Source organism: Podarcis cretensis (assembly GCF_951804945.1).
Source record: "Podarcis cretensis genome assembly, chromosome: 17".
Lineage (NCBI taxonomy): Eukaryota > Metazoa > Chordata > Lepidosauria > Squamata > Lacertidae > Podarcis > Podarcis cretensis.
In genome coordinates this window covers 28,663,768-28,685,074 of record NC_137187.1, presented here as the reverse complement: position 1 = coordinate 28,685,074, position 21,307 = coordinate 28,663,768, and the positions used below count along the sequence as shown (strand labels likewise).

The window sequence follows — 21,307 nt, the reverse complement described above, 5'->3', positions numbered from 1 at the left end:
GACCCTGAGGATCATCTAGCCCAGCCCCCAGCAATGCAGGAATATGCAGCTGTCCTTTACGGGGATCGAACCTGAAACTCCTTGTTTAAACTGAAGCAGCCAATCAGCAGCGGAGCAAGCCGATTGGGTGCCTGGGGTGGCACGCATGCCCTGCGCCCAGGGGCAGGGCCAGCAGCCCGTGGGGCCTCCAAGGAGTCTGCCTGCCTGCCTGCCTGCCTCCTCCCACTCAGCCACCCTATAGCTGGGGGGAGGCAGCGGGCAGACCGTTTGGGGCAGCGCAGAGCCTGCACACGCTCAAGCCACTGCGTCACTCCCAGGAGAGATGCGTGGCTCGGGTGCGCTGCAGGCCCGGCGGTGAGTTCCTCCCACCATTTTGTCACCCCTCCTTAGTGATGACACCTGGGCAACCCGCCCCCACCCCCTTCCCTTCCTCCGCCCCTGCAGCCAATAAAAAATGCAGATGGGAACACAAACCAAAAATGCATGCCATTGCTTTCATTCTCATTAAAATGAGGCTGCATTTTAAATTGCATTTAACCTGTATTTTAAATTGTTTTTTCTTTTTCTTTTTATTATGTTTTTACTGAAATTTTATTGGTGTTAGCTGCCCTGAGCCCAGCTCTGGCAGGGAAGGGCGGGGTATAAATAAAAAAAAAAAAATAATAATAATAATAATAATAATAATAATAATAATAATAACAACAACAACAACAACAATTATTATTATTATTATTATTATTATTATTATTATTATCATCATCATCATCAGTGGAGAAGTGTAGCATTACGTGGAAATCCAGCTGTTCTCTCTCATCAGTTCAAAACAACAGAGTTCATCTCTACCAGGCAGGGATTTTGAGAGATTGTTGGGCTAGAACTCTCATGGTCCCTGACCATTGGGCATGCTGGCTGAGGCTGATGGGAGGCGGAGTCCACAGATTCCCTAACCCTGTCTATACCTGACCCTCACCATGGGGCTTGGCAAGGTAATTGTTTTCCAGCTGCATCATTTATTTGAGATAAAACATAAATCAGGGGACTTGTGCCACGACTTTCACAGTCCCAGCAAGCAAATATGGGCCACCGGTGGGTAAAGTTATAGCGATTTGCACCAAAGTATATTAATAAAGTGTTGAAAACCCATGAGATGCTGATCTCCATAGCAAGGGTAACATATAGACCAGGTCTCAAAGTATCCTGCCTGGGCGGGGAAAAGAGGAAAGCAGGCATTTGAGGGCACACCTTCAAATTGCTCACCACTGTGAATGGCACTCCACATTTTAAAATTTGAGTTGAATAGATGGGATGCGGGTGGCGCTGTGGGTTAAACCACAGAGCCTAGGGCTTGCCGATCAGAAGGTCAGCGGTTCGAATCCCCGCGACAGGGTGAGCTCCCGTTGCTTGGTCCCTGCTCCTGCCAACCTAGGAGTTCAAAATCACATCAAAGTGAAAGTAGATAAATAGGTACCACTCCAGCAGGAAGGTAAACGGCGTTTCCGTGTGCTGCTCTGGTTCGCCAGAAGCAGCTTAGTCATGCTGGTCACATGACCCGGAAGCTGTATGCCGGCTCCCTCGGCCGATAAAGCGAGATGAGCGCCACAACCCCAGAGTCGGTCACGACTGGACCTAATGGTCAGGGGTCCCTTTACCTTTACCTTTTAAGTTGAATAGCAGCAGTCAAAAAGAAATACGGAGGACATTTTTTAAAAATAAGAACACAAATAGGGGTCATGCTGACGTGATTATCTATTTATCGAAGCTATTTCTACTTAATTGCCAAAGTTTCTAAGTGCCGCGGAGCCTTTTATAGTTCTTTTCTGCCCTGTAACTATTCCAAGATGCAGTGCTGGATTTAGCTCCTGTGTCTGACAGTTTAACATTCTTCACACGCATTAGATTTAAAGTACAGAACAAAAACACACCACGAATGGAAAACATATGTCAAGAAGCAATGTACAGTCACAGGTCCAATTCATTACCAAAGTAGCATTGAACACCAAAACATATAAATGTATATACTAGCATAGGAGCACAGGTGCCGAGTTTCGCCTGATGCTGTGTATGTGTGTGTACGTGACACATATGACGCATGTGGGCTTGATGTCACACGTTGCATGCATGACAACTGTCACATCAGGAGAGGCTGATCAGGCCTCTTCCCAATGCAAAATTCACCCACCTAGCCGGGCTGCTCAGTGTGGCATCTGCTGGCGCTGTGCAGCCCGGGGCGACTTCCCCCCTGGCCACTGTGGGGTGTGAAACACAGAGCAGTCAAATACAACATTCCTAGAGTGGACACGTTTAGACATGAAGAGGGATGTTTGTCCAACCAGTAGATAAACTTCCTGCTTCCTCCTGGGCTGGGACAAACTCCCTCTACGTGCGACCAGAGGTGGGCGTGACCTCACCTGTTGTGATGGCCTGGGAATCCGATTCAGAGGCTGAACCGGAGGAATCCCAGCCTGCACAGGAGTCCCCGCCTTCAGGGCCGGCTGAGCTGGGGCTGGGCCTTGATTCTGAAGCGCCTGCACCTGTGCCGGATCCTCAGGAGCAGGCACCAGGTGAATCCACTCTGGCTCCGGAGGTGGTTGAGGACTCAGTGCCTACAGGTGAGTCTCCCCCTGGGTCCAGTAACCCTTCAGCCTCTCCTGAACTGCAGAGGCTCAGGGCAGAGGGGCGAAGGGAACTGGTTTCTCCCAGGAGGAGTGCTCGCCTTAAGGCCAGGAGAGGCGGGTCTCCTGGGGGCCGGGACCGCCCCTGGCCTCAGAGAAGATAAAGGCCAGTCAGCCCGGTCCCAGGTTGCGGGAGCAACGTCGTTGATGAGCTGTTTCGGCCAGCATCCAGTCCTGTTTCCCCCAGAGTTCCTGTCCTTGCCCGGCTTCTCGCTGTGGACCCCGCTTCGCCCATGGAGGACTGTCTGCCGACCCTCAACTCAGGTCCTGGACCTTGCCCCACGGTAACCTCCCCCCTGGACCAGCACACCTGTGCAGGTAACAAAAGCACAGAGCTGGCCACCACATCTCTCTCTCTTCTCCATTTTGCTTTCGTTGAAGAAGCATCAGATTCAGATGCTCTCTTGGGAGGATAAAGGAACTATCTCCTTATGTTATAGATTCCAGGTCTATATATTTTGTAACTTAAGTCTGCCTTCTGGGATCCATCTGTGAACAGAATGTGTGAGTAAATTCTTTTATACTTTTATACAAGACTGTGTCGTGTCTATTCTTTTTAAAGGTAAAGGGACCCCTGACCATTAGGTCCAGTCGGGACCGACTCTGGGGTTGCGGCGCTCATCTCACTTTATTGGCCGAGGGAGCCGGCGTAGAGCTTCTGGGTCATGTGGCCAGCATAACTATGCCACTTCTGGCAAACCAGAGCAGCGCACGGAAATGCCATATACCTTCCCGCCAAAGTGGTACCTATTTATCTACTTGCACTTTGACATGCTTTCGAATTGCTAGGTTGGCAGGAGCAGGGACCGAGCAACGGGAGCTCACCCTGTCGCAGGGATTCGAACCACCAACCTTCTGACTGGCAAGTCCTAGGCTCTGTGGTTTAACCCACAGTGCCACCCGCGTCCCTTCTATTCTTTTTAGGAGGGAATAAAAAAGGAATTACCAGGAAACTTATTTTAGAGGCTTATGCAAGCCTGGCAAACCTATCCGCTATGTAAGTTTTAAAAGGGGAATGTTACTCTGCTAAATCACAGAATTTGTTAATGCAAGTTGGGAAGGATATTATTAAACAATATATCCTCTCCTGCCTCCCTGAACACTCCCACCTGGCCACACGGCATCAAGAGCCATGCCAAGTCTGTGAAATGCATTTTGTTCAAACCGGACAAACCTTGTTTTCCAGTCTCTCACCTTGCTCTGTGTGTGGCTCCACAGGAAGCTGACGACTTGAACTTTGAATTTCTATAAAAATTAGAAAAAGAGGTTACCACGCCTTCTTATCTGGGCAACAAGGTACACAATACAAGCCAATAATATCATCTCAGCCTTCTATTACGTTTCTCTCAGAGAACAGGTGTTTATGGCTCGGCAGTTTCTTCAGAATTGGAGTTAAGGGCTTGGAGTTGCCAAGGGTGTTTTTTCAGCTCAATTTACGGTAACCAGAACGGTTTGAGCAATTTAGCTGGGTTAAAAATGCAGACCAATGGACCTTAGCATACTAACGGAGAGAATTTCAAAAGGTCAAAAATTACTCTCAAGAGCCAATATCCAATGATGTACAATAAAAATGCAGACAAGTGCCATTTCTGTGGGAGGGAAGGGAATTGACCTTTTAGTGCTCCTAAAGGGGCAATTTGTAGACCATTCACATTGTTTGTAGTCTCAGTGACATTAACGGACTTTAAAAGATTTTCTCCCGCTAAAAGCATGCCAGTCACTTATCAAAACATTGTTCTCAGCTTCTCACCTGAACCAGGAGGTGTGATCTTTTTTATTCAGTACATGGTGAGCTCCACAGTACAACGTGAAAAGCAGATATTGCACAATAAAATGATGTTGAGGGAGCCCCACCCCCAGTGTAGCTGACCTGTGAAATAATATGTGGCAGGGGGAGCCTGTGACAGCCCTGCTCAAATTTTAAGAATAGATCAGTCCAACGGCCAGGGTCGGATTGATGTTTGATGAGGCCCTCAGCTACTGAAGGTAATGAGGCCCTTTCTATGTCCAGCTGTCCTTTGTCAACAACAAATTGTCACTGTTTTTTGTGTTGAATATACCGTATTTTTTGCACCATAACACTCACTTTTTTTCTCCCAGAAAGTAAGGGGAAATGTCTGTGCGTGTTATGGAGGGAATGCCTACGGGTGGCGGGGGGGGGGGGTCTGCTGCAGTCGTGAGCAGAGGATCCATGGTTCCCCTTCCTTCCCTCCTCCGTGACTCGCTTTGAAACAGCAAAGAGGGAGAAGAGCCGCTGAGTGGGGAGGAGAGAGGGACAGAGAGCCTGCTTCTTTAAAGGAGCAAAGCGGGAGAGGAGAGGAGCTGCTTACACGAGTGTAAGCGGCTCCTGTCTGGTTGGTTCCTTTAAAGCAAGCAGGCTCTCTGTCCCTCTCTCCTCCCCACTCAGCTTGCTACATAGCAGCAAAGTTTTTCAGCTCGCTAAGCCGGGGATGAGCGGGGAGGAGGGAGAAAAGCAGAGCCTGCTTGCTTTAAAGGAGCAAAGTGGGAGAGGAGAGGAGCCTTCTCCCCTTATACCCCGCTTCTTCATTATTAGCAGCATCCTTCTCCACACACCCCATGCATGTTCCTTCTCCCCTTAAACCCCTCTTCTGCATTATTAGCAGCATCCTTCTCCACACACCCCACGCGTGCTCCTTGTCCCTTGAGTGCTTTTTCTTCCCTCCCCACTTAAAACGTGGTTACAAAGCATGGATCCACATGGATCCTCAGGATTTTTGCACTGTGTCACCCCAAATTCACCATCAGATCACATAGCATGTCCATGGCTACATCTTGCACCAAAAAAATCACACACCCACTGTTGCCTGGGGCCACAGTGGTGCAAAAACGTGGTTACAAAGCATGAATCATCAGGATTTTTGCATTGGGCTACTCCAAACTCACCTTCAGATCACATGTCTGTGGCCACAGCATGAATCACAAAAATCATACATCCACTGTTTCATTTAGAATATTTTTTTTTTCTTGTTTTCCTCCTCTAAAAACTACATGCGTGTTATGGTCGGGTGCGTGTTATAGAGCGAAAAATACGGTATGCTATATGGTCATTTATGGACCTGCAACTAATCCAGAATACGGCAGCTAGACTGGTGACTGGGAGTGGCCGCCGAGACCATATAACACCAGTCCTGAAAGGACGTTTCCGGGCACAATTCAAAGTGTTGGTGCTGACCTTTAAAGCCCTACGGCCTCAGCCCAGTAGACCTGAAGGAGCATCTCCACCCCCATCTTTCAGGCTGGATACTGAGGTCCAGCTCCGAGGGCCTTCTGGTGGTTCCCTCACCGTGAGAAGTGAGGTTACAGCGAACTAGGCAGAGGCCCTTCTTGGTGGTGGCACCCGCCTCTTGTCAGATGTCAAGGAGATTCACAATATTCCAAAATACCTGAAGGAGCGTCTCCACCCTCATTGTTCAGCCCAGATACTGAGGTCCAGCACTGAGGAACTTCTGGCGGTTCCCTCCCTGCGAGAAATGAGGTTACAGGGGACCAGGGAGAGGGCCTTCTCGGTGGTGGCACCCACCCTGTGGAATGCCCTCCCCCCAGATGTCAAAGAAATAAACAACTATCTGACTTTTAGAAGACATCTGAAAGCAGCCCTGTTTAGGGAAGATTTTGATGACTGATGTTTTAATGTATTTTTAACCTTCTGTTGGAAGCCGTCCAGAGTGGCTGGGGAAACCCAGCCAGATGGGCAGGGTAGAAATAAATTGTTGTTGTTGGAGGAACGTTCCTAAAATGCGAGACAGTATCTACCACATATCCGAATAATATTGTAGAGTTGGAAGGGACCCTGAAGGTCATCTGGCATACCTCATACTCATTTGAGTTCACCGTTAAGGAAGGCACAAGAGAGAACAGTTCGCTCAGGGTTTTCAAAATGAGTGGCCGGGTGTCACAGCTCAGCTTTGGCGACAGGGCGTTCCACGTAGAGCGAATGCAGACAACCTGGAAAGAGAACAAAGGGTAATGTGAGCACAACAGCGCCAAATATCCGTATCAGAGCAGGGCTTGGTGTACTCCATTCCAAACTTAGAAATGGAAAGCGGAAAGCTGGTAGTCAACAAAAGAGGTTCAAAGATTCTCTCAAGGCAATTTTTAAAAAAATGTAGTATAAACACCGACAATTGTGAAACACTGTCCTGCGAGCGCTGCAATTGGAGAAAAGCCTTTGCCAAAGGTGTCATGGGCTTTGAAGACACTTGAACTCAGGACGCAAGGGAGAAACGTGCTAAGAGGAAGGCATGCTTGGCAAATCCACACCATGATCAACTCCCGCCCAGAAACTTATGTCCCCACTGTGGAAGGATGTGTGGATCCAGAATTGGCCTCCACAGTCACTTACGGACTCACTGTTAAACCATGTTTATGGAAAACAATTGTTACGTTTCCAAGGGGTTGCTCGGGAGCAAGCAGGCAAATATCTCCTTACTTGGCTGTGAAGTCTTGGCTTTGCTGCCAAAGTAAACTTTATCTGTCCGGAGCGCCACTCTCCCGTGACTGACTCAATCGCTGGCAGAATCCGTGAGTGGGCGGTTCCTAAACTTTCCCCAGCAAAGCAGCTTCTTGACGCCCAATCTGCGCCTCCCCTCTCTGCGCGAATGCTTTCTGCGCAAAGAGGGCGTGGGCAGCGGAGGACCCCTTTCCTCCCCACTTCTCCCAGGCAAGGAGTCCTGTGACCGCCTCGCCACTTCCGACTCCTGCACCTCCTCTCCACTGGAGCCGCGTTTACTCTCCTCCATTGAAGAGGAGCTACTTCCCACGATCCCTGGAGGCTCTCTATAATCCATTTGGCTTTTGCTCTCTCCCTCCTGCACTGATGGCACTTCCCTGCCAACAATCTTACTCGGCTACGAGGGATCACCAAAGAGAGACTTCTCTATATATTTCTATTGCTCCAGAGATTACCATATTTTTTGCACCATAACACTCACTTTTTTCCTCCTAAAAAGTAAGGGGAAATGTCTGTGCGTGTTATGGAGGGAATGCCTACGGGTGGCATGCCTACAGATTTTCCTCCTCTAAAAACTACGTGCGTGTTATGGTCGGGTGCGTGTTATAGAGCGAAAAATACGGTAATAAATAAGTTAGCAATAAAATCAAGCACTTGATCACTGAGTGCCTTATAGAACAGGAATGGAACCAATCGATGAGGCTGTTGTACGACTCCCAATTCATATCAACCCCGGAAATGGGATATTTGCCACTGGGTGGTTGATGTTTAACACTTCTGGGTCCAGAGAGGTCTCCTTAAAGACGAGGTACATCTTTTACGGCAGGTGGTAACTCCTCCATTTCCAATGAAGCATTAACCCCTCCCAAAATCCATACATAAACTCCTCTTGCAGAAATAAAATTTATTGAATATGCAATTACGAGTGAAAGTCATGAAACCAGTGGCTGTAAAATAAAGGATCAAGATCAGTGCTGTTGTAATTGGAATGATCAAGATTATGGAAGCAGAAAGAAATAAGAACTTTGTACCCTGAAATCCAGCACACGGGAAGTCACCCAAAATTGTTTAATCTGGTATTTGAATAATTGGCTATTTAACTCTATTGTAATCTGGTATTGTGATAATGTGGCTCTTTTGGATCACTGTAATTAAAAATTAATAAAAATTATTATACAAAAAGCGAGAAAGAAGTAGACACTGTTTCCTTCTGTTCCCAGAATTATGGAATGGGCAAAGGGGGAGAAGTGTGGGGAGGATGAGGATTAAGTACATGTGAATGTTTGTCTCTTCAAGGAACCCTTCAGGACTTGAATAGACCATAAACAATAAAAAACAAACTCTTTTTCTTCCACGTTACGAAGGGCACTGTGCAACGCTCAAAACTCTGCATACAGACCACTTCACACAAAGTGGAGCTGCTATCCAGTAAATTGCATGGTACTTCCTTCACATGAAGGAGCTATCAACCGTGTTCAACCTGTTAAAAGGTATATTAAGTTATATAGGGCTATCAATGTGCATGAAGCTTTACAAAGTGCAAGACAATAGGATCTTGCCCCATACAATCTACACTTGGACGCAAGAGAAGAAGAGGTGAGAGTTGGACAAAGAGGTAAACAGGGGGGAATATGTCGAATTTATACTAGATTACAGCAGGCCATGGGGCCAAGGATTTATAGGAAGGAGAGCTTTTAGGAGGGATTTGAAGGTTTTGAAACAGGGAGCATCATCACACAGGTGTCTTGGGAGGCAGAGTCAGGCATAAGGGAGCAGAAGACCTTCCGAAAGCTGAAGGCTGTGAATCTAGAGCAGGAAAACTCCACAGGCAAGGACCACCCAACCTACATTGTGCTACTTTAGAAGACTCACAAATTTATTACAAAGCTTCCAGGGGCTAAGATCTCCTTCATCAGATGCAATATGCCTTGTAACTCGGTCTTTTGGAACAATGTGGCATAAAACAGTGAATTCCAAAAACTAAATAGATCTCAAAGCCTTGTTTGTTTTATGATCACTGTTTAGTAAGAGACCCTTAAGCTGCTAACATAATCTAAGCAACATTACTGAATTCCCTTGCTTAATGTGGACATTTGGATGAAGAACTTTAACTCAGGACCAATTCAACATTTTGAGAGTTCTCTCCCCAATTCTTTCTTTCTTTCTTTCTTTCTTTCTTTCTTTCTCTCTCTCTCTCTCTCTCTCTCTCTCTCTTTCTCTCTTTCTCTCTTTCTCTTTCTTTCTTTCTTTCTTTCTCTCTCTCTCTCTCTCATGCTAATGTTTGCTCTTGAAGGTTTCATATTGTTACCGGAATTAAAGCACCAATGCCTTCTCTTCGTAATGGTAGAAATAATGCTAATTTTAGAATTATAGACATTAGAACTAGTGAAGATAGGCTTGCTTGTATCCCATCTTCCATTCATGCCACAAATAGCTGAACCTTTCAAGGAAGACAAGGAAGTTTACAGAGCTGCCAGACCGATCCACTGCAACGAGTTAAGTCCACCACACATAAGGTCATAGTAGGAATGAATGAATCTGACAATCAAATGTTTTGCATCACAGACATGAATGCTGAGTTCTCCCTTCTTTTCTCCCATAAGTGTGTCTCCTGGTTTTCCAAGATCCCCAGCTCTGTAGGGAGCAAACCATTGTAATGAAGACTTCAATGGATTCCCCTGCGATCCATCTTTGACATAAGTGCACAAAGTTCCTTTCAAGAACTTCAACTTTTCAGACATCGCTCTATATTCTGCCAGGATTAGTTATCTGCTATTGCTCTGCATTGTTCGAGTCTACATTGCAACGGCAATGGGTGCCTAGATGGATGATGAGTAGAATGCCGCAGAAAATAAATTCCTTCAACAGTTGCAAGTCCTCATGTCAAAGGTCAAGCCAAGATTTACCAGGGGGCCATGTTACGAGTCTCACATCTGCTTTATATTGAAAACCAAGGAAGTCAATGCCGGAGAAAGTTTCATAATGTATACAACGTTGTGAGCAAAGCTGCAGATGTGCCTTCGCCAAATGGAAGAATCAACTATTTATTCATGCAGAGAAATGAACTGACAGCATCCCTGTGAAGCTCATTCCATAACGGGGATTGCTTGATGAAATTCAGTGTAGCAATTTTATATATATATATATATATGTGTGTGTGTGTGTGTGTGTGTGTGTGTGTATGTATAGACATATACGTGTGTGTGTGTATATATATATATATATATATACACATACACACACACACATATATTTTATATATATATGTAAAAAAGGGAAAAAAACAGAATCAGAATACTGGGCATCAGAAAAGTAATTGCCGAATTAAGCAGCCACTTCAGAGGTTGTGAAAACACTTTAGGGGACCATTTCAAAAACTGTAAAGAAAAAGCTTTCAGGAATGCCTATTGAGTTAAATCCTTTTAACGAACAGGCAGATCCGTGAATACAATTCCAGTGTAACTAATAATGACAGCTACTGAAACTTAATCTGATTATATGTTAAGTGAAAATGACACTTCTCCACCCCCACTTTCAGGAATACTATTCTCAAGAATTAGAGAGAACAATTCATCTGCAGACGAGAGAGAGAGAGAGAGAGAGAGAGAGAGAGAGAGAGAGAAATATCCAGTGTTTCAGAGGGATCATAAATATGCATTTACAAATTAACGGGAGAAATGATAGATCAATTTACCCTGTGACGGGGGGGTGGGGGGGACGGGACAAATGTCGATTGTATGAAATGTTCACATTCTCTGACTTTATACCATAGTTGAGAAAGATATAAAAAATCAATAAGGAAAAGTAATGTGCATTTTCCAAATGTCCTTACTAGGAATAAATTAAGCTGGTCAGGCTAGCCATATTAGCTGGTCAGGCTAGCCATATTATGACCGCTGTCCTGAAAAAATGCACACTTTAGAACGTTAAGCCTCAGATGCTAATGTATTTTATGTCAAGACCAAATACACGGTTTAGAAGGTCTCTGAATTTAACGTACCAAAGAATCAAAGGAACTTGTTTCTGTATGCAATGACTGCAGCGAGAGAATTATAGGCCCCCAAATGGCGAGAGGGTGCAGAACCCATGAAAGAGGAGTGGCAGTTAAAATGGGTGGAATATGCTGAATTAGGAAGTTTAACTAGCAAAAGGAGAGAACAAGAAGAGAGAGCCTTCAAGGAGGATTGGGAAATGTTTGTAGATTTTTTTTTTATTGTATACATGTTAAAACACTAGCATGGAAAAAGGGATGCTGAGAATGTTGAGGAAAGGAGGAATAGATTAATCATAATATGCAGCAGCAATAGATAATTTAAGAGAAACTTTTAATGTTTAATAGATTATTGTATTTTAATATTCTGTTGAAAGCTGCCCAGAGTGGCTGGGGAAACCCAGCCAGATGGGCAGGGTATAAATAAATTATTATTATTATTATTATTATTATTATTATTATTATTATTACTACTGAGCCCACGATGAAGGGGTTCACAGCACCAGCACGTCAAAAGAGCCTTGTTTCTCCCATAACTGCAGTTTCGGATTCAGACAGAGATCTGGCATGGCTCTCTCTGCTTGCTGCTTTTATTCTAGCTCAAATCACCGCAAACTCAGCTCTAAACTCGGGCTTTGTCCCTCTAACTAACTGCGAGATGGGTGTTACAGCGACATTTCGGGACTTCATGTTTTCCAAGTTCAAACACTACCCCAAGATTAACGTCCTTTACAAAAGGAAACCAGAAAGCTAAATCAAGACTTGAATTCACTAAGATAAGGTAGCCCATTATCACGGTTATTCTTTCCAGCTCTGCGGTGGTCATTTGCCAACAATGATTTGCAGCCAGCGAGCCAAGCTTCTTCACCAGAACCTTGGCTTCCCGTGTTTGTAACTGAAAGAGTCAAGACTTCCCTAGTCTTCAAAGCTAAGTGCCCTTGGAGTTTAGCAGAGACATAGTAAATCACTGGCATTATCTAGAACTAATTTTTTTTTTTTTAAAGGCTTTTCTGCTCTCACAATCACTGGCAATAAAAAATTCTTTCGGGGAAAACATGTGATTAAGTAACAATTAACGATTTGCTGATATATTGATAAAAAGGTAAAAAAGGCAAAGGAACCCTGGACAGTTAAGTCCAGTGAAAGGCGACTGGGGTTGCGACGCTCATCTCACTTTCAGGCTGAGGGAGCTGGCATTTGTCTGCAGACAGCTTTCCAGTTCATGTGGCCAGCAGGACTAAACCGCTTCTGGCGCAACAGGACACCGTGACGGAAACCAGAGTGCACGGAAATGCCATTTACCTTCCCACTGCAGAGGTACCTTTTTATCTACTTGCACTGGTGTGCTTTCGAACTGCTAGGTTGACAGGAACTGGGACAGAGCAACGGGAGCTCATCCCGTTGCGGGGATTCGAACCACCAACCTTCTGATCGGCAAGCTCAAGAGGCTCAGTGGTTTAGACCACTACACTACACTACACTACACACCAAAGACACTGGCAAACAGACCCATTTATGATATAGTTTCCCAAGGAAATACAATACTGTATGTTTAAAGCAAGAGTAGTTAACCTGTAGCCCTCCAAATTTTGCTGACCAACGGCGCCATCTCCTAGGGGCCGAGCCCTTTTGGGCCCCCACAATACTTTTTGGGATGGGGCTAAAGCTAAAGGTAAAGGGACCCCTGACCATTAGGTTCAGTCGCGGCCGACTCTGGGGTTGCGGCGCTCATCTTGCTTTATTGGCCGAGGGAACCAGCGTACAGCTTCCGGGTCATGTGTCCAGCATGACTAAACCGCTTCTGGCGAACCAGAGCAGCACACGGAAATGCCGTTTACCTTCCCGCTGGAGCGGGACCAATTTATCCACTTGCACTTTGACATGCTTTCGAACTGCTAGGTTGGCAGGAGCAGGGACCGAACAATGGGAGCTCACCCCGTCGCAGGGATTTGAACCGCCGACCTTCTGATCGGCAAGTCCTAGGCTTCAGTGGTCGGCTCCTCCTCCTCCTCCTCCTGCCACAAAGGAGAAGGAGCAGAGAAACAGCCTTGGCTGGTGGTGGTGACAGGAAAAGAAGAAGGGGCCATGGCCATGGAAGCCATATTGCTGTCGCGTTTGCCTCCACCCTCGGCTTCACCACTGTAGTGATCAGGGCTGGATTTAGGTCCGATGAGGCCCTAAGCCACTCTAGGTAATGTCCTTTCTATGTCCAGCTGTCCTTTGTCAACAACAAATGGTCGCTGTTTTTTTGTGTTGAATATATGCTAGAATAATAATAATAATAATAATAATAATAATAATAAATTTTATTTATACCCTGCCCTCCCGGCCAGAGCCGGGCTCAGGGCGGCTAACACCAATAAAATCACAGTAAAAACATAATAGGGGGGAAAGAGAGGGGGAGGGAAGAAAAGAAAAAAACTCAATTTAAAATACAGGTTAAAATGCAATTTAAAATGCAGCCTCATTTTAAAAAGTAGCAGATAAATCAAGACTGAGTCCAAACCAAAGGCCAGGCGGAACAGCTCTGTGTTGCAGGCCCTGCAGAAAGATGTCAAGTCCCGCAAGGCCCTAGTCTGTAGTGACAGAGCGTTCCACCAAGTCGGGGCCAGGGCTGAAAAGGCTCTGGCCCTAGTTGAAATATGGTAATTCATGGACTTAATAGGTATCTCAAGCCATTTGCACATAACAAAATATGTATTTTATCAAAGTAATCATAATATAGGCCTACCAAATAATAAAGATGAATATTTTTTCTAAAGTCATTTTACAATGGGATCAAAATAAATATTGTATTACATGAAATCCATCAGTAGGCATAAGACTCATACCCTTAGTCTATGCCAGGCATAGGCAAACTCGGCCCTCCAGTTCCCATCATCCCTGGCCACTGGTCCTGTTAGCTAGGGATGATGGGAGTTGTAGTCCCAAAATATCTGGAGGGCTGAGTTTGCCTATGCCTGGTCTATGCTGCCTGATCATCAGTCTACAAGCACTCTTTAATATTTGATAACAGGTAAAACAGTTTGACCTACATTCAACTGTGCTGCGCTGCAGTCTGCAGCTGCATGCTGTATGTTGCCATGCAACCAGTCCATGCAGAATGTAAGCACCCTATATATAGAAAGGAGCAAACCCGTGATATTTTAGGGAGCAGGCTAGCAGGCGGGGCCCATGACTCACATCAGAGGAGCCTACACAACACAAAACATGGTTGCTGTAGGTAGATTTTATTTGATTTGTTTTTTATCTTATATTTTGGAAATGTACATCCAGGTTTTTTTCCTTTAAATTTTTTTGGAGCCCCCAAGAGAGTGGGGACCTAAGCTAGAGCTTGTTTAGCTGATACGTAAATCTGGCACTGGTCGTGATGTCTTCACTGCTACTGGAGCTGTTCTACCCACGTTTGCTCCTTCCTAGCAGGCAAAAGAGGACTCTCCTTCTATCCTGCCCACCAGCAAACTGATCTAGATTAGGGTGGCATTAATCCCAAAACTCTCGTAACTGGCGTTCTTGGCCAGGCTTTCGTCATCCAACTCTGCCACAGCTTGATTTTGCAGGGCAGAAAGTGGTAGCCATCTGGAGGGCAACGCAGCCAAATGGGTGGCATATAAAATATAAAACTGTTGTTGTTGTTGTTACTTTTTAAACTTTAAATGGTCTTCTGCATCAGCCAAATTGCGGGCACTTTCGTCCTGCAAGGAGATGGCTCATCATGTCTCGTATTCCAATGCCTACATTAACAAACGCCCCAAATAAAAACTCCGTAAACTGGAAACGAAAGTGCAGTCTCAGCAACGTGAAAAATACGGCCACTTTTTTAATACAGCATCCTTGCACATGGTCTCTCCCCACCCCACCCCCCACCGATTTAAGTGCAACATTGCTGGAATGTAATGTGAAAATCCACACTTGATTTAAAAAAATCACTGTACACAGCTGGCCATTCTAGTTAGCTTCTTGGGGGCTCTCGAGTACACTGGAGAGCATTTCCATAATAAATTATCTTTATACCCTTAACAAGAGTAAAATTCCAGACATCTGATTGGCTCCTTCTGCAAGAAACGAATTCTCTGGAATAATGAAACACAGCGGCGGCTCCATTGAGAGCCGGCTACCCTGTAGCGTTGCAAAGAAAACCGCAGGGAAACAAAATTATGCTTTCCTCTCAACCTAAGTTTTTGAAAAAGTAAACAAATGCAAAGGTAATAACAGCACTAATGATCTTGGCATGGGGCATTTCCGGGGGAACAGCCGATTCTGCCTTGTGATAAACGGCCTGCGGTGAACTCTTTCCCTCGGTCATGAATCCCCAGGAAATGCCCCGAGTCTCGATAGTTATTGCTCAATTGTATATTGCTGTTATTCGAGAGCACAACACCCTCTAGGAACCGCGGAAGATGAAAGGGCTTTGGCTCCACAATATGGGGGGACACCGATTAGCTTTGACACAACAGAGCAGTTGCTGATCAGAAAGCATCTTTGTAACTCCAGACAGTGTTCAAAGGCTCGGGGTGCAAGCCCTCTTTGTAAGTTTGTTTTAAACTCTGTGCCCATTGTCCCATCCTTTGTTGCTGTTTTGGGATGAATAGATCATTTCCATCTCTAAGGATTAACAAGGTTTTAACTTCGCCAGTCTCAGGGTGATTGCCAGTCTCCTTCTGAACGCTTCCACGCATGATTCGAGGTATGAATCATTAGAAGATTTATTTACTTTATCCAGGGTAAACTGGTTGCGTCAAATTCTCAGTGCTAACACTGGAGTGTTTGTTTCCAGGAGCAATTAACTATTGGTTCTATCATGGAACTTGCTTTGAATCCATTTCCCTCCAATACATTGCAGCTACACAAACTTTACGCTCATCTGGAGGTGCCGAAAATGGCTTTTTTCATCTAGCAAGGATGCAGAAAGCGAAGGATTGCGAAGCACCTGACGTTTCAAATGGGGGGGATCCAGAAGCAAGATCTAGGAACCTTCTTCTCAGGTAGCAGGAGAAAAAAAGAGCTGGCCTTATTTTTACTGTTCAAGAGCATCATCTTGACGCTGTGCTGCAGTCCTGCAAACCCTGCTGCATCCCAATAAGGTTACTGCATCGGACAAAGAAATTCTGCCTTCTGTCTAATAGCTTCTGTCCTTCCAGGTTCCAAGCCTGAATCTGATAGATGCCAGGTATCAGTCACAACTTTGATCTGTAGCCAACTTCCAACAGTTGTGGCCTGTGACTTCCACTGACTTTTACACAGGTAACAGCTTCATTCTCCGTTCTTAAGCTTATTAGGATGGGCTATGCCAGTAGCGGTGATAGCAGTCACAAAATTAAAAGATGTCTGCTTCTTGGGAGAAAAGCTATGACAAACCTAGATAGCATCTTAAAAAGCAAAGACATCACCTTGCCAACAAAGGTCTGTTTAGTTAAAGCCATGGTTTTACCAGTAGTGATGTATGGAAGTGAGAGCTGGACCATAAAGAAGGCTGATCGCCAAAGAATTGATGCTTTTGAATTATGGTGCTGGAGGAGACTCTTGAGAGTCCCATGGACTGCAAGAAGATCCAGCCTCTCCATTCTGAAGGAAATCAGCCCTGAGTGCTCAATGGAAGGACAGCTCCTGAAGCTGAGGGTCCAATACTTTGGCCACCTCATGAGAAGAGAAGACTCCCTGGAAAAGATCCTGGTGTTGGGAAGGATGGAGGGCACAAGGAGAAGGGGATGACGGAGGACGAGATGGTTGGACAGTGTTCTCAAAGCTACGAACATGAGTTTGACCAAACTGCGGGAGGCAGTGGAAGACAGGAGTGCCTGGCGTGCTCTGGTCCTTGGGGTCACAAAGAGTCGGACACGACTAAACGACTAAACAACAAATGCCAGTAGCACACACAGGTCATATACTGCCTGCCAGATTTTATCCAGCCCTTTGCATCCCCTCTGGCCTATCAGCTGTTCAGTGGGAGCAGCTAAAAAGGGAGAAAGGCTTTGATGCTGTGCAAAGAGTGCAACTCCAGCTCCTTTCTTTGCAAGAAGATCTACTGTAAGAAGATTGAAACAGAGGGGCAAACAGTCTCAGCAGAGAGATCTGTATTCCTGGAAGTATGCAATAACTGCCCATGCAGTTTGCAACTGCATGCATTCAATTTTCAGGACGCAATTGCATTCTGAAGTTGGAGGAACCAAATAGCTGTAAAGCAAGGCTTCCAGTTCAGCTTCACTTTGGGGGAGGAAAGGGAAAAAAGACACATCAATATCAGGGGGAAAGATTCACAGCAAGTTCAAATGCCAACTTTACGGAGCAAATGATGTGGACATTTTGCATGCTTCATAATAATCAGAAATATTGGGGTTCCTGAAGAACATGGCGCAAGGCTGCTACCCTCCTTAAACGGCACAGCCAATCCTACTTGGAAGCATAGGTAAAGGTAAAGGGACCCCTGACCATTAGGTCCAGTCGTGACCGACTCTGGAGTTGCGGCGCTCATCTCGCTTTATTGGCCGAGGGAGCCGGCGTACAGCTTCCGGGTCATGTGGCCAGCATGACTAAGCCACTTCTGGCGAACCAGAGCAGCACACGGAAATGCCGTTTACCTTCCCGTTGGAGTGGTACCTATTTATCTACTTGCAGTTTGAGGTGCTTTCGAACTGCTAGGTTGGCAGGAGCTGGGACTGAACAACAGGAGCTCACCCCGTCACGGGGATTCAAACCGCTGACCTTCTGATCGGCAAGTCCTAGGCTCTGTGGTTTAACCCACAGAGCCACCCGGGTCCCATACTCGGAAGCATAAAGGAATATAAAATCTTGCAAGGCTGCATTGTAAATCCCCAGAGGAAATATTTTCAAGAAAAGGGGGGAGAAACAGCTGCATGTCTGCTTTTGTACGCAGAAAAAACACAGCACTTCAGTTTTAATAGCCAAGTTATTTTAAGAATGCCCAAGGAACCGTTTTCTTTTAGTTGTCAAATTCACTAACCGGCATAATTTGTCATCTTCATAATTTCCCCTGTGCTATTCTGCTCCACAAGTTCTCTCTCTTTACTCAAAGCCTAATAAATGTGGAATCAGGGAGTATACGGCACAGAATTGCTTCCAGAGAGAAACGGACGGAGCAGAAACAAAACAAAACTCCTTCCAAACTATGCTGAGTCTTTTCATCTTTGAATCTTACTTGGCTTGCCTGACGCATTTCACACATGAAATCTATTATGAGGCAGGATGCATAGGCTCACAGAAAGTATGCTGGCTTCTGTTGAATTTTGCTGGGGGCAGGGGCGAAAACAAAAGATTTGCCAAGAATTAGTAGATGTGGTCTTGGCTAGAGCTGCGGCGTATAATATCCAGGCCTGACATGCAAGCCAGTGAGCACTGTAAGTCTCATTAAAAGGCTCCATTATACAAAAGCACAAAAAGATTTAGCCGTCTTCATAAATCACCCCAAAGCAAGCCCAGGACTCGGGAGCAACATGAGTAATTCATCTGCTGTGTTTCCCACTTCATGTAATCCATTATATTCTAATATAGGACAACCATTATAGTTAACTCAAGCTGAAAGTTATTCTATGAGTTTGCTTTTTAGATCTTGTGCTACGAATGTTCTCAAAAAAGCTCCAAAGAGGCAACTCTTCCAGTGTACCTTCCCTCGCAGAGATCTGGAAAGTGTTTATAAAACACCACGGCATCCTTTTATGATTTTAGCTTCAGCATCTCAGCTGCAACACTTCGTTGATTATAAGAAACTTGAAAATTAAAACAATGATGTCTTGGTTTTTAGCATACTTCTTATACATGCAAGTATCTCTCCCCCCCACCCCCAATCACCATCTAGATCAGCGTTTTGCAAACTTGGGTCTCCAGCCTTTTTTTGAACTACAACTCCCATCATCCCTAGCTAGCAGGGCCGGTGGTCAAGGATGCTGGGAAATGTAGTCCAAAAGCAGTTGCAGACCCAAGTTTGCAAAACACTGATCTAGATCAAGGATAGCAGGGAGTCACATTTCTTCTGTGTCATCAGTTCCTTCATCCTCAAACACTAGGGTCTCAAACAACAGTGCCTTTTAGGACTGGGAGGTGCTGTGGGTCCTGAGCACCCTTCTCTCCTTGAGGAGTGCATGAGCCACCCAGTGACTATCCCATAGTTATCACCAACCTTGCCTTAATCCAGTCCCTCATCTTTTGTTCTTTGGTTTTTTTACAGTGTCAGAACTGGCCACCTAAGGCAGTGCCTCTGACCACAACAACAACAATAGCATCATCATCGTTGTTGCTGTTGTTGTTGTTCTGCCCACCTGACTGAGTTGCCCCGACACGCTGGCCGGCTCCCAACAAAATATTAAAAACTCAGTAAAACCTCAAACATAAAAAACTTCCCTGTACAGTCATACCTCGGGTTACAGACGATTCAGGTTGCATTTTTTCGGGTTACGGACCGCTGAAACCCGGAAGTACAGGAACGGGTTACTTCCGGGTTTCGGTGGTCGCGAATGGACAGAAGTGCTAAATCACGCTTTGCGCATAAGCACCGAATCACAACCTGCGTGTGCACAGACGCGCCACTGTGGGTTGTGAACGTGCATCCTACACATATCACGTTCGCAACCCGAGCATCCACTGTACAGGGCTGCCTTCAGATATCTTATAAAAGTTGTGTCGTCCTTTATCTCCTTGACATCTGAAGGGAGGGTGTTCCACAGGGCGGGCGCCACCACCAAGAAGGCCCTCTGCCTGGTTCCCTGTAACCTCACTTCTCGCAGGGAGGGAACCACCAGAAGGCCCTCGGAGCTGGACCTCAGGGTCCAGGCCGAACGATGGATGTGAAAATGCTCGTTCTGATATACAGGCCCAAAGCCATTTAGGGCTTTAAAGGTCCCAGTGTCCCCAACACCTTCTGACCTCCCCAGGTTGAATTCCAGTTGGATCATGAAGAGAAACAGTTACCATAGGGTCCTGGCTGTCATGGCACCTCACCATAAAGCCCTGTTGGTTGGTCCCCATTGAGGCTGGTAGGGCAGAAGGACGTGAAGCTAACTAATTATAGTTTGGGCCTCATCCACTTGCCTGGTGAGTTCTACAAGGGTGACACTGAGGCAATGGAGGTAGAAGCTGACAGTCTAAGCCACCTGCTGGACTGGGTGTGTGGAAGAGCCCAACATACAAATGAGTCATCCATGTGCCTTGAATGTTAAGATGGGAGCAGAATCATTATAGACATAAAGCACATCTTAAGGACGTTTCCACAAGTAGGACGCAAGTCATTCAAATGTATTCTTAAAAAGCCTGTGGGTGGTTTGCAAAGGAAACAGTCAGCAAAAAGAAAGGGGGTGCCATTTTCTTTTGCAATTCCCCTTACCCATGTGTGCTTCCGCCCAATACACTCTGGAGGGTTGGAAGAACCCCCAGAGCAGATTTGGGGGGTGGGGAGGGGATGCAGAAACCTAGAGGAAGGGAAATTGCCCAAAATTGTCCCCTTTCCCCGATTTGTTGCCAAATTACTTTCACCTGCAGGGGGTCAAGCATTGGGTTCCACCCTTCGTCTGCAGAGAATTACAGTTTCAATCACAGGATTTAGGGGTATCCAAATAGAACCAAAGGGTTGTTCTTAATTCAGGTGTTTTAAAAAAACAACACCTAAGCTTCAAATGTTTTAAATGTGACCAATTTATTTCAAGAGAGACAGGAAGATAAAAAAAAAAAAATTGTTGTGCCAAAACAAGTCCTGCTATTTTGGGCAGTGTGTTCTGATGCCTTAATTTGGAAGGCTGCATCCATCATGGACATATCAAAGTCGGCTTTGCAAACCATGCACACTGAGGACAGAGGCAAGAGCTGCAGCTATGAAGATAACAGCTGTTATCCCCCAAAAAAATCTTGGCCTCAAAGATAAGACATTCCAGGTAGATAAGAAGAAGAAGAAGAAAAAGTGGCCTGTAAGTACAGATAACAACAAAAACAATATTGAGATCATAAGCAACAGGACATATCTCTGCAACAGACATCCTGAAAAGAACTTTGTGTTTACCTTGTACAGAGAATGGAGGGAGGGAATATGCTGCTTTGGGAGGAATTTTGCTTCCTCTGAGATCTATAAATTAGTCATAAAATGACAATCACGTCGTTGGCAGGTCTCAGTGCAGCTTATTATCTGGAGAAGTAAAACGGCCACATTGTATGCCTCTGCGGATGACTAAT

General features: G+C 45.5%; 1 protein-coding gene across 3 annotated transcripts in view; it reads right to left on the bottom strand.

Moving 5' to 3' along the window:
- The window catches only part of FOCAD (focadhesin), a 128,256-nt gene that overhangs the window by 53,605 nt on the left and 53,344 nt on the right, over window positions 1–21,307 (bottom strand). For all 3 annotated transcript variants that reach the window (XM_079959109.1, XM_079959108.1, XM_079959107.1), the window contains exons 16-17: window positions 6,504–6,638; window positions 3,867–3,917 (exon numbers count right to left, since the gene is read on the bottom strand). In XM_079959109.1, the coding sequence (XP_079815235.1) occupies window positions 3,867–3,917; window positions 6,504–6,638 (186 nt within the window). The remainder of the gene's footprint in view (window positions 1–3,866; window positions 3,918–6,503; window positions 6,639–21,307) is intronic.